At 39.6% G+C, this 13,495-nt stretch overlaps 1 protein-coding gene across 1 annotated transcript; it reads right to left on the bottom strand.

Annotated features, from left to right (window-relative positions):
* Positions 1-1,379: 1,379 nt before the first annotated feature.
* Positions 1,380-8,264, bottom strand: LOC148037389 (pentatricopeptide repeat-containing protein At2g39620-like). Its single transcript, XM_087677101.1, has one exon. The coding sequence runs from the start codon at positions 8,108-8,110 to the stop codon at positions 4,145-4,147; it is 3,966 nt and encodes a 1,321-aa protein (XP_087533227.1). The 5' UTR covers positions 8,111-8,264; the 3' UTR covers positions 1,380-4,144.
* Positions 8,265-13,495: the final 5,231 nt, after the last annotated feature.

Here is a 13,495-nt window from a genome sequence, read left to right as displayed (position 1 = left end):
AACAACAATTAGCTGCCAATAGAGTCATGCTCTCCCACATCATCTAGTACGTACCTACACAACCAACATGCAAGGGACTCCCAAGTTGTCAGTCTAGTGCCTACAATCAACATGATAATGTCACAATGACTCCGATTGTCCATATGCTTTTCTGTGAAATCATGAGAGGAGCCAACCGATTTATGAGGGAAAGATTGTTCAGCAAGAGCATCCCAACACAAAGTTTGGGGGTGGCCCTATATTGCTTGATTGTCACTAGTAGCAAAGACTACATGGATGCATTAGTACTTCCTTAGTTTATCGCGCTCCTTCTTGGGCCAAAGAGAGACTTAACTTTACCAAAGAAAAATGGACTAGGTTGAGACAGTAAGTGAGTTAACAAGTAATAGTTGCAAGCAAGAAAAGAGAAGCAAGGAGTTGCATATGATAGCAAAAAACCAAGTATAATCATACACCATGTTTGTGACCTAGTACTTGAAGCATGTATTAGGATGGCATGAATATTTGTGAACAAGAAAGAGCATGACGCCAACTTTTATAAGTCTCAAAGAAACTTGTGCCAACTCTCCACCACAACATAATGTATAGCACGTAAGTCTGTGCACCACATATACATTGGGAACCACTTTTTCCGATTGATGTTTTCCAAGTGCTCTAACCTCATGTTTTTTAGTTACACAATACCTTTCATAACAAGATTAAGCAAGAAACACCACCATCTCAAGAATTCATCAACTCCTATCGAGAGGAGAGGGCAAAGTGTTTATGCACAATTGCAAAAAAACAAGTGATATCACAAACCAGGTATAGTGTCACGAGCATGTGAAATTTTAATGCTTTGCTTCACATTTATTTAAAGTTGATCAAATATGCAAATGTGAATTGCTCATATGAGGTTATTTCACATTTTGGACCCAGAACCCCAAGATATTAAATTTTTGATGCCAATGGCAAAAGTTCTAATAAGTTATACCCAATAGATACTGAATGGTACTTGGTGTCAACTTTTAGCCTAGACCAATTTATAGACTAAATATCAATGGTGATATTAAAGACTGCATAATTAAATTAATGCCAATTGGGGACTAATAATTGCTCATGATACTTGGGAGACAAATTGGATTAGCCAATTTATCTGTTGGCCAATGAAACTATTTTTCTAGATACTAAAATCATTTTCAAATTTAATACTTTCAAAGTTAATAAGCTAGATAACGCTAAAAAATTGGATTAAAAGGTTGCAACTTGACAAAATTTGTCCATGCAAGTAGGAAGAAAGTTTTTGGAGATTAACGGAAGACTAGTCCAAGCATTCTAAGAGAGGAGAGGATATTAAAGTGATCTATAACCATCAAAGACTTAAATAAATAATTCCGGACTTAAAGCAAATGCATTAGGATGTGGTGTACTATGATGGATGGGGGAGGACACACACCGATATTTATGAATTTTTTAAGGGAATTGAGCATATTGTAGAGCACTCCTGTACCTTTGCACACTACGCGTTCATAAAAAACTATTCTTTGCTTCTATCCATTTTACCAATTGATCTAGTTTTCAAAGCATTTTCCTATGTAGCCATGCCATTCGTGATAACATCAACGAAGAAACATCACCATCCCAGCTACCCATCAGTCCAACCAAGCTCAAGTAAGTTTTTCCATGCATATTTTCCATCATGTGCAATGTGCTCATCTTAACAACAATGACTACCTAATCTCAAATCCCTTGCAAAAGGCTAACCATGCAAGGCTAGTTGGGACTGTTTTGAAAGCCATAAAGATATGACGAATTAGGTGGTGATTTCTTGGTAGCTTAATACACTACTATCCTACAGCTCCTCGCAAGTTACTGGTTTTATTCAAGCAACAAACCACCACAAATCTGCCACTTCTATGTTTGCCAGTGTCTTGAAATGGTCAATGCATGCCAAACTATTTATGGCATAGACAAACATCAGCAGGAGGGGTACAAGGTCGAAGATGCACACAGCTAACTGCATAACACCACCAAAAAGCACCACCATGGCCTTTGTGGCTTGGAGTGAGCCTCCAAGGCCCTTGGAGTCTCCTGTAGGCTTCTCTACGACAGCTCCCCAAACTTGAAGCCCATACCATGAATACATGTCCAGAGTAGAGAAAAACCATCCAACCATTGTGATCTGGAGGAGGGGTAGGTCATGGCAGGGGTGGAGGTAGCAGCAGAGCCTCCAGGGGAACCATGTGATAGCATTGAAGTGAGATGAGTTCAGTGGACTCCCGTCTTGCTCTTGGCATATTGTTGCTGCTGCCCCTGTGGCCCGACAGCCACCTACTGAGAACAAGCTGGCTGCGAGTTCTGTCCAGCTCTCACTTGACCAACACAGAAGTGTCCCCGGTCAACACATGCATCACTTACACTTATCAGAAGAGCCCTTTACAGACTGAGCCATTGCATCACCTGACTGTCAAAATCTTTCAAAATCATTGGAATTCGAAACAAGCTTACATATTGACCCATGTGTCTCTGACCAGGCTGTTATCTCCTACCTGACCACTCTAGCAGCTGTTGCCTGCAACCACTACAGACAAATTGATGCCCAAAAAACTGCTCACCTACATCCACCATAAGAGACTTTCCAAATAAATAGTTGGAGATGACATGGGGATTGACCTGAAAGGCCAGGTGCCCAAGCAAGAAGCAAAGACATGCATGCAGCGCCCCATTGCTGCAGCCTGTCACACTGTCCACTCTTTCTTGGCCTTCAGTCCAAAGAGCTGGATCGTTTGCTCATCCATGGCCAAAGTGAGAAAGGTGACTGAAAAGAGATAGTGGAGATAAGGAGATACTGTACACCAGACAGTGATCTCTTAGTAGGTGTTCAAGCAAGATGTGATGCTCAGGACAAAGCACACCAAACAATAGCAACTTTGGCAGCATCCACTGCAATACCTGCCTGACAGAAGATCTTGACCAAAAACGTTCCACTACAGGACTACAAAAGCACATGAAGCCGGCTCAAGGCTCAAGCCTGTCCCCTGCCCTTTATAAGACAGCTTTAGATGCTGAAGATGTTTTCCGCATCCCAAAACTTTAGAGCCTTCTGGGACACTAATATAGCATCGATCAATATTGCACTAGTAGTCAGAAGCTTATTCGTGAATGTGGCTATAAACCACCAAACAAATGGAACTTGAACACCTTAACTCACACTTTATATCTGGTAATCAACAAAGCATCCACAGAAGGTCTTCCATCTCCTCGATCCTCAACATGTTGGATAGTGGATAATTGCATCCTTCACCATAGCTTAAGCCACCCACTGCCATCTGTTTGTGCTGATATTTAAAGCTGAGCGGACGGTTTGCTATGTGATGCCCTTTCTGTCAGCAATAGAAGCACCAGCCAAGGTCAACCTCTTTCACTGTGGAATCCACCACTTGTACCACAACCTAGTCTAGAAGATACTATGTGATTCAGCTGAACAAAGGTAGTTTATGTATTCTATGGTTGAGCTGAGGCAAACCTGCAGCATGACCGACTCCTTTCAACTGCAACAGTACAATCATGGTACACAACATCCATGCAGTTAGTGTTGACCTCACACAAGTCACACTGTTGAACTGCCTGATCCGCTAGCCATACTGAATTCAAAGCTGTAACACTATGCCTTTTGGAGGTTGTCCATGCTTCCCATGACCAACTCCTTTCAAATGCAACAGTACGATCAGGGTACACAACATCCATGCAGTGAGTGTTGACCTCACAGAAGTCACACTGTTGAACCACTTGATCCGCTAGCCATACTGAATTTCAAGATGTAGCACTATGCCTCTTGGAGGTTGCCCATGCTTCCGCACTCTGCTGCCAATGACTAGCTTTACTGGGTGAATTGGAAACCAAAACACTGGGGGATTCTGGATCAGATATACAAGTCCAAGCCCTCACATCAACAGGTCGCTATTCTGTTGTGCATACCAAATCTCCATCCACATGAATAGCAGTTCCTATTACCTCATCCAAGCACAAACTGCCCAGATCCAGCCAAGAACCAGACATAAAATAACCATTATAAGCTCTTCTGGCCTTCTCTCACAAGAAGCCTCTGCTGCATGAACGAACCAATCTATTTAGTTCAGCACACCCAATTCCAATCCAACATCAGCTAATCATCTTCAAATATCTCATCTGTACTAACAGCAGCCCCAGTAAAAAATAAATCTGATTTTTCAGCAACAAGCATATGACATCTCATTCTACTTGCTGAATGCTGGCTGGCAGTAGTGGCATATATATGCGAAAGCATTATGTGTGGTGCAGTTCTAACAGAGTCTAATTCAAATAAATGCTTTGCAGCAAATTCTCCAAGCTGCAAATGGCCATGATATCGGCAACTTCCAAGGAGAGTCATATGGGATGCAAGGCTAGGTTGAATTGGCATATACTTCAGCAAGTTCTCTGCATCCTCCAATCTTCCAGCCCTTCCAAGAAGGTCTACCAAACACGCATAATGATCTGAACTGGGAGAAATACCATGATTCAAAGCCATCAAAGTAAAACAGCCTATACTCTCATAAACTAAACCAGCATGGCTGCATGCAGCAAGAACACTCAGAAAGGTGACCTTATCCGGAAGGACTCCCTCTCCTTGCATTTGGTCGAGAAGTCGAAGAGCATAAATAGCAAGTCCATGTTGGGCATGAGCCATGATCATTGTTGTCCAGATAACCACAGTCCTTACTGACATCTGTTTGAATATCCTCCATGCATCACCTAAACTGCCACATTTGGAATACATGTTTAGAAGAGCAGCAGCTACTGAATCATCTGACATGAAACGATTATCAACAATGTGAACATCTATTTGCTTGCCTTCAGCCAAAGCCGAACAGCTTGCACATGCATCTAGAATTGAAACCAAAGTGACTTTGTTTGCCTTTATTCCTTCCTTTTGCATTTGCTCGAATAGACGGAGGGCTATCAAGCATTCTCCACGCTGGACATGCATGGACATAATCGCAGTCCAAGAAACAACATTTTTCTCTGCAATTCTGTCAAATACATTCCGTGCCGCCTCCACATAACCACACTTACCATACATATCAACAACAGCAGTCTTCACAATGGTGTCTGCATCAAATTGGTTTTCCACAACGGCATGATACACAATCTCTCCCTGTGATATAGCTAAACAGCTTGCACATACATCAAGAATAGAGGCATAGGTAATATTGTTTGGCATCAGAAACTCTGACTGCATATGATGAAAAAGTTGAAAGGCTTCCTGTACATGCTCATGCTCAGCACAAATTGATATCATTGTGTTCCAAGAGACGACATCACGATCGTGCATGGTCAAAAAAAAATTCCAAGCATCTTGTAAGAGGTGACATTTTCCATACAAGTTGATGAGTGCATTTCCTACAATAGTATGAAATTCTAACCCATCAATTAGAAGAAGATTGTGAAATTTCCTGCCTTCAACAAGTACACCACCAGCAGCACATGCATCAACCACTGAGAGAAAGGTAACCTTGTTTGGTTTCAGGCTACTTTTATCCATTTGAGTAATAAGTTCTAAAGCCTCCTGCATGTCACCATTTTGAGCAGAGGCTGTAATCATGGTGTTCCATGTTATTTCATCACGCTGAGGCAATTTTGTAAAAACACACCGTGCATCAGGTAGACTGCCACATTTCCCATACATATTCAAAAGGGCAGTCCCGACATTAACCTCCGACTCAAGTCCAACCTCCAGAAGGAAACCATGTAACTGCATGCCCTTCAGTAATGCTGCAAAACTGGTGCAGGCATCAAGCACACAGACATAAGTAACATTGCTGGGGCTTATCCCTTCCTCCTGCATTCGTGCAAATAGTAAAAGAGCCATTTCCCCTTGCCCTTGCTTGGAAAAGACTTGAACCATTGCCGTCCATGAAACAACATCCCTAACAGTCATGTAGTTGAACACTTCCTGAGCATACTTCAAACTGCCGCATTTACCATACATGTTAATGATAGCATTATTACCAGCAATGCCTATTTCTAATCCACTTCCTTGAACACATGCATGTAACTTTTTGCCTTCAGCAAGTTGAGACGCAGTAGCACATGCATCAAACACAGACATATATGTGACACTATTCGGACAAATCCCTTTTTGTTGCATGAGATTAAAGACTTGAAGGGCCTCTCTACTCTGAGAATGCTGGGCATATGCTGTGATCATTGAGGTATAGGAAACCACATTTTGGTCAATAATTTCATTAAAAATATTTTGAGCATTTTCAAGAGTGCCACACTTGCTGTACATGTTAATCAAAGCAGTAAGTACATACACATTTGAATCCAGGCCAAAACCAACACTACTAACATGAACTTGCTTTCCTCTCCAAAGGGATGCTTGGCTTGCACAAGCAATAAGAATATACACAAAAGTGAACTTGTCTGGTATAACTCCTTCGAGAAGCATCTGATGAACAAGATGGAAAGCTTTTGGTTTTTGCTCAGACTGGGCATACAACTCTATCAAGCAGTTCCATGATTCTATATCTCGATCACACATTTCATCAAACACATCTTGGGCACACTCAAGGCTATTGCAATTTTTATACATGCTTAAGAGGGCATTTCCCAGCACAATGTCCACACTAGGAAAAAGGTTGATAATGCGGGCAAACATCTGTTGACACAGTTGTATAGATCCCAAGCTACTGCATGCATCAAAAACATAAGTGAATGTAATTTTATTTGGCATTACTCCTTCCTCTTGCATCTGACTAAGAAAGTGAATAGCTTCTTTAGCTTGCCCTTGTTCTGCAAGCCCTGCAATGATTGCACTCCATGCAACCACATCCCGAACAGGCAAATTATCAAATAGATTCAATGAATCTTGCAACTTGCCATAGTATAGGTACATCTTTATAAGAGCAGTTCCAACATTCAGGTCTACTTCAAATCCACTTTTTGAAATCCATTTGTGTATCTTCTCACCTTCAGCAAGACTTGCACCCATGGAACATGCCTCTAGAATGCAAATGAAGGTGACTTTGTTTGGAAAGATTCCTTCAAATTGCATTTGTTCTAGAAGCTGAAGGGCCTCCCCAGCTTGTCCGTGTTGTGCATGCCCTGTGATCACAGAAGTCCATGAAACCACATCATGATCAGGCATTTTGCTAAAAAGACTCCAAGCATCCTTCAGGCTACCAGACTTGGCATACATGTTAATGAGAGCATTGCAAACACGAGTATCTAGATCAAGGTTACTTTCTACAATGTAACAATGCACTTGTCTGCCTTCAATTAAACACAAAGTGCTAGAGCATGCAGTAAGCACAGACAGAAAAGTAACCTTATTAGGTATTACTGCTGATTGCTGCATGAGTCGAAAGAATTGAAGAGCTTCTTTTCCCTTGTTGTTCTGAGTATAAACTGAAATTAGAGTTGTCCATGTAATTACATTAGGGTTATGAATTTGGCTAAACACCTGTTCTGCCTCATCCAAGCAGCCACATTTACCATACATTTGAATGAGGGCTGTCCCCATGAGCACATCGGTTTGCAATCCTCTGCTCTGAATGCAGGCGTGGACCTGTTTCCCTTGTATGAGGGCCCGTTCATCTGCACATGCTGAAAGTAGAGCAGCTACTGTGGGCTTATCTGGTACCATTTCTTCCCACTGCATGAAACCAAACAAATGAAGGGCCTGGTGTATGCAGCCTTGCTGAGCAAGAGCTTTAATCATAAGGCCCCACAGGGATGGATCCCTGGTGCCAGACTGACAGAAGCAAGCTAGGGCATCATCCAAGGCGTTGCAGTCACTGTACATGTGGATAAGCCGGCTGTTGAGGGACACATCATGCTCATATCCATTCTCGATGATATGGTTGTGGACACACTGTCCACGGGCCAAGGACTTCATGTTGCCACAGAGCTTGAGCAGAGCGGCAGTGTCAGCCATATCTGTCCCATCATGTAAGCAAGGCGTATCATCCCTCCAGGGACATGGAAGCCTGCAGCCAGGCCGTTGTGGTTGAGCCGGTACGACAGGAGACGCAACCATTGCTGAACCCCCAAGAACCCTGTCTTCCCATGCAGCAGGACCAGGCCTTGTGCTCGATCTAACGGTCATCGGACTCTGCTATTTTGCCATTGCCTACGAATCTTGACTCTTGAGATGATGTAATGGACATTCATTCACCTTTGCTTCAAGTCATGTGATGATTGGGCATTCGTTAACCTTTTCTATCTTGCCACCATCACCTCGAAGTCATATGCGATGAACTAAAGGACATTGCCCTATGCTATCTTGCCAGTACCTAACAGTCATAAGACAACTAGAACAAGGTGGGACCTTGAATATAGTGATATGCCAAGCACATGAAGGGCAAGCAACTACTGTGGACCTGTGTGTGTGTGTGTGTGTGTGTGTGTACGAAGGGCTGAGTGTGATCCCATGTGCTAGCATGTGCATTCATAAAGGGCTAAGTTCAATCCTAGGGTTTTGGTTTAGGGTTTAATGGACACCTTGCGTCCTTAACTTTTAAAAGGCACATCACAAACTATATTGATATGCCGCAAACTAAAAGCACAAATCACAATAGTGTAAATTCAAATTTATTATAGCTTAGAATACAGGGTTTGTTAAAAGGAAAGCTCCAAAACTTAACCCATATGTCTGGGGATGGAGGCATGCTAGTAAATGCTCGATCTCAATGCAAAAACAAGCTTGCATCACAGTCAGAAAATGGGAAATTCTTGAGGTTTGTATGAGGTGAAAACCTTAACACCACGCTAATTTGCAATTGGCCCTTTTACTAGCTCACTTAAGGATGCTCCATGTACTTTGGTATTTTAGAAACATGTATGGTAGAACTCCTAGCTTTGCATGGGCAACAACTAGGAATAAGATGTTGTGGATTACATGTTATATGGCTTGTCTTAAGCTGGTCGGTGGTGATTGTTCCTCTATATAATAAGTTTTTTGTTCCCTAGTTTATTATATGACATGTTCTCTACATATGCTACCCAAGATGTGCATATCTTCACTATTGAGATTAATATTTTCACATCCAAAGTTTTAAAATGGAGATAATTTTAAGATGGTTGGGCTCACTTGACAACGATAAGTCATTACACAAAAGCAAGATGGGGAACATCCTAGCTGACAAGTCATTTGCAATCTTTCAAGTGTGCCTTAATTCATCCAATGACATGTTTGCACTTATAGGTGGTTGTATATTGATAGGCATGTTGTCACACTACTACAAGTGTAACCACCCTCTTCATCAGTTGAATGTTTGTGGATAAGCTTCACATGGTCACCAAAGTGTTTGCATCTTAAAGTCCACAAAAAGAGTGAATGAAGATGGTTATTGAATAGAGAGACTCAATATCATTCTTCCATTATCCATGAGCAATATGAATGTATAATTAAAGGTCACTAATGGCCTACCAAGAATGCACAACCAAACACATGCTCCCACTTATGTCACATGTATGAATATGCAGTTTCCTGAGGTGTGTGCATACATGGTGAACAACAATTATTGGAATGATAGTTTGCTCGACATGGATGAGAAAGTTGAATTGAATAAGTACAAGGTTAGTTTCTTTACTAAAACTTCCTTTGCTTGTCTTTATACTTTAGTTTAAGGTTAGTTTCTTTACTAATACGAGGACCAACTTCCTTTGCTTGTCTTTATACTTTCTTCATGACTAACTCTATAGTTCTACCTCTACTCCATGCTTGCATTTGATGGACATTGACATGGTGTCCTTGAGGCCCACATACTTACATCCTCCATGCAAGTAGATGCGCAAAGGCTTGGTTGAGAACCTTTAGAAATCAAATTTGGACTTTTAATCCATCATAAGAGCCAAACACATGGTTCGTTGACAATGCTCAATGTAAAATCAATACTCTATAACAAAAAGCATTTAATTTATATTTTTTCTATAACATTTTGTCTTTATATGTTTGTGTTTATAATCTATGTGTTTTATATTTTTAAAAATTATTCATTTCTTATTTCACTTTGTTGGTTGCAACATAATATTTGGTGAACCAATATCCCTACGTATTTGGCATGTTCACCACTATTGGTTGAAGAATTGCATAATACGTTTGACAATTCTTGAGTGTGACTCCGAATGAGTGACATGCTTGTAACTCAAAGTCCATCAATGGAAATGCATTGCCAAGGCCTATTTATTGTATCAAAGAGGATTGGGTGACAAACATGCATTAGTTGATGTTTTCATGTGGCAATATACTTGAGAGTAAGCTTTGTATGGCATACTTTTTTGGGTGCCAAAAACTAACACTTTTTTCAATACTCCAATTTGGTAAACATGCCTTGTTCTTTGTCTTTAGCCTTAGCAATGTATACTTTATGCCAAACTTGTAGGCATGAGGGTTCTAACTACTTGTACAATGCATCTTCCCAATGAAGATACTTTTGCATCCATTGAGACTTATCCATAGGGTCTTAAAAGAAGCTTTCTAACTTATTGCATGCAATGTCCATGAGCGTGATGCAGATATGATGCACATCAAGTGCAATCAAAGGCCATGGTTGACAACAATGATGTATTCCACATGTTTGATGTAGTTGGATAGAACCAACTATCTATTGTGAGCTTTTACAAGGTGTCATATAGTGATTGTAAAAATATTATCGAATATTATGCAAGAAGTTATTGTATATCCTATTTTTGCCATGGAAGTTGCAAGTATGATTAAAAAAGGTACTATGGAGGATGTTGTAGGTCCCAGTTTTGCTACAATTAATGCTAGATCACCACTCTCTACTACAAAGTAGATTTGTTGGTAAGGCAAAGGTGCACACTCTCATGCCTTGATTGTGTTATCTATTAAACGTACCATGATTCCACATATTTGCTCATGTAAGATAGCTAAAGATGCTTGGGATACACTTGCACCTCTATATCAAGGAAGAAATGAGACCCGTGTTGCTTATATGTGTAAGCAATTAGAGAGTTAATAGATCAATTAAGATGACTCTATGGACAATTTTTTGAAGAAGGTCAAAGATCTTAAGAAGCATTTAATGGTTTGCATATGAGATTTTCCTAGGAAGTTCACTTGTGCACATTGTCCTCAATCATCTCTAGATTCTTATTAGAGTTTTGCATCAATTATTTGTTTGATGAAGAAAGGCAATCCCAACGCTTTGTCATTTGAGGAGTTGGTTTCTATTTTGTTGCAAGGAGACCAATCTCAACAAAACAAGTCCATTGCCTATACTACAGATCAAGCTTTTGTGGCTTGTTAGAAGATGAAGAAGAGTTACTTTTTTACTAGTAAGCATAAATGTGTGAGTACTATTTAGACAAAGAGGTTGATAAGGACGAGAAGTAAATTGAGGATAAAAGCTTTTTCATGTATTGTAAGGCAAGAGAACATACCTTGAAGGACCATCCTAAACTGGTTGTGAAAAGACTAAGAAGAAATAGGCTAGCATGCTTGTTGTAGATGCCTCTCTTTGTAGTTCAATAACTACAAATAAATTATGGTGTCTAGTACATAATGCACTTTCAACACTTTGCTACATGATTGTTGCATGTCTATTGTAACTTCAAATGTGTGGTGCTTTGTTCATGGGGTGCAACTCTATGAGTGTTAAGTGTATCATGTGAGTTTGTCGATAGGGGTATTTTATTTATGAATATTTGGATAAATTCACATAAGTACACTTATAAAAGAGGTTTTTAGCTACATGTTGAAAAGTATGTATAATTTTCTTAAGAAAGAGGGATCATTTTATTACCCCATAACATGCAACTAGAGGGGTTTTCAAAATAACATCTAAATGTACATGATCTATATGGTTTCTTTATTGATTACACCCCAAGGCACTCAAAAAGTGATGCCAATAAGCACATTACTTTTCAATATAGTTTGTTCACTCCTCTTGAGTCTGAGGGCCATACCATCACACATGTCAAATAACTCCCGTTACCCTATTAAAGGAGTTGGTAAATTTGCATTGATTGTTGCTAATGATAGTATTTTCACAATTCCAAATGCTTTGCATGTCCCAAAGATAAAAAGGAATTTGTTGCCATTTTTCATACTTGCTAATATTAACTCGATTCTTAAATGTGTTGCCTACATATATGTTGTTCATGATCTCTCATGTGGTGATACGACTTTTGCATTGAGCTTGCTACATCATGGGTTATACAATCCCTATAATTATGGAAAATGTTTGGAAGATATGGCATAAGTATTTGCATTGGCTATTTCAAATGTAAAACTTTGCATGCATATTTTTTATTTGCTAGTTTGCTATTCATACAAGAATCTAATGTGGCGTCTTCATTGCCTTCTCTTGATGCATCAATAAAACATATTTGTGAAGGTTACACATTGAATAGAATGTAGGGTGTTTCCTTCCTTAAAAATGATTCGATGAGAGTTATTAATAAATTGTAACTTATAGATAGTGATCTTTGTGGTTAGATGCAAGCATAGTCTATTGACAATCACCTATACTCCATGAATTCCGTTTGACAATTACTCTAGGCATAGATGGGTGTATCCTTTGCAAGCTATGTTTGCAGTGTTCTTATGTTTCAAATGGTTTGTATGTATAGCTGAAATTTTATTAAGATCTAAAGTGGACACTATCTGTTCTAATTGAGGGGGGAGTATATATCTAAAGAGTTTAATGTATTTATGGTTGAAACCACCAATTTGTATTGTCATATACACCTCAACAAAATGGTATAGCTAAGAGAAAGTGTAGATCTATCATGGAGATGGCATGATTTATGATCAAACGACAAGCTTTGCCCCTTGAGACTATCATGTGTAGCTTCTATACTAAACACATGCCCCACGAAAATAGTGCAATTCATCACTCTATATAGGGCTTGGCACCAAAAATCCATTTGTTGCTCACTTGAGTGCTTTTGGTTGTTTAACTTATGCATTAGTACTAGCACAGCATCATAAAAATGTATATTTTTTAGTTAAAGTTCTACAAGTTATATGACCCATAAACTAACCATAATTTGAATAGGTATGATGTCATCTTTTTAGAAGATGCCATGCAACCTAGACTTTCATGTACCAATGCTCACCAAACATATATGACACTTTGTTGCCTCTTTTCAATGGTGGGCATTGAAACGTAGCACCAAATGAGGTTTATTTTCAACCTCTACAAGTCTTTAATAAATCCATGAATCAACCTATTTTTGATACAGATGTGAATGATACACTTGTTGATGAGAAAGTAGGCTTGGAAGTCCAATACTATGCTAAGATGGCTACTGCAAGTGTTACCTCATAGTAAATTGGATATGTCTTTGTCTAGTTGTACTCATTCTAGCTTTCATAGTGCATCTTATACGTCAAATTGTTATACACTGGTTGTTTCCAATATATGTGATGAGGATGAGTCAACAATTTTTAAGAGACATAAAATTTAGAAAATTGGATGGCCACTATGCAATCTAAGTGTTATGCCTCTCAAGACCACAATAG

This window comes from Lygodium microphyllum, chromosome 4, assembly GCF_053477565.2.
Source record: "Lygodium microphyllum isolate KBCC chromosome 4, Lygodium_microphyllum_v1.1.10, whole genome shotgun sequence".
Lineage (NCBI taxonomy): Eukaryota > Viridiplantae > Streptophyta > Polypodiopsida > Schizaeales > Lygodiaceae > Lygodium > Lygodium microphyllum.
The sequence above is the reverse complement of the archived record's forward strand: the minus strand, read 5'-3'. Positions and strand labels throughout refer to the sequence as shown.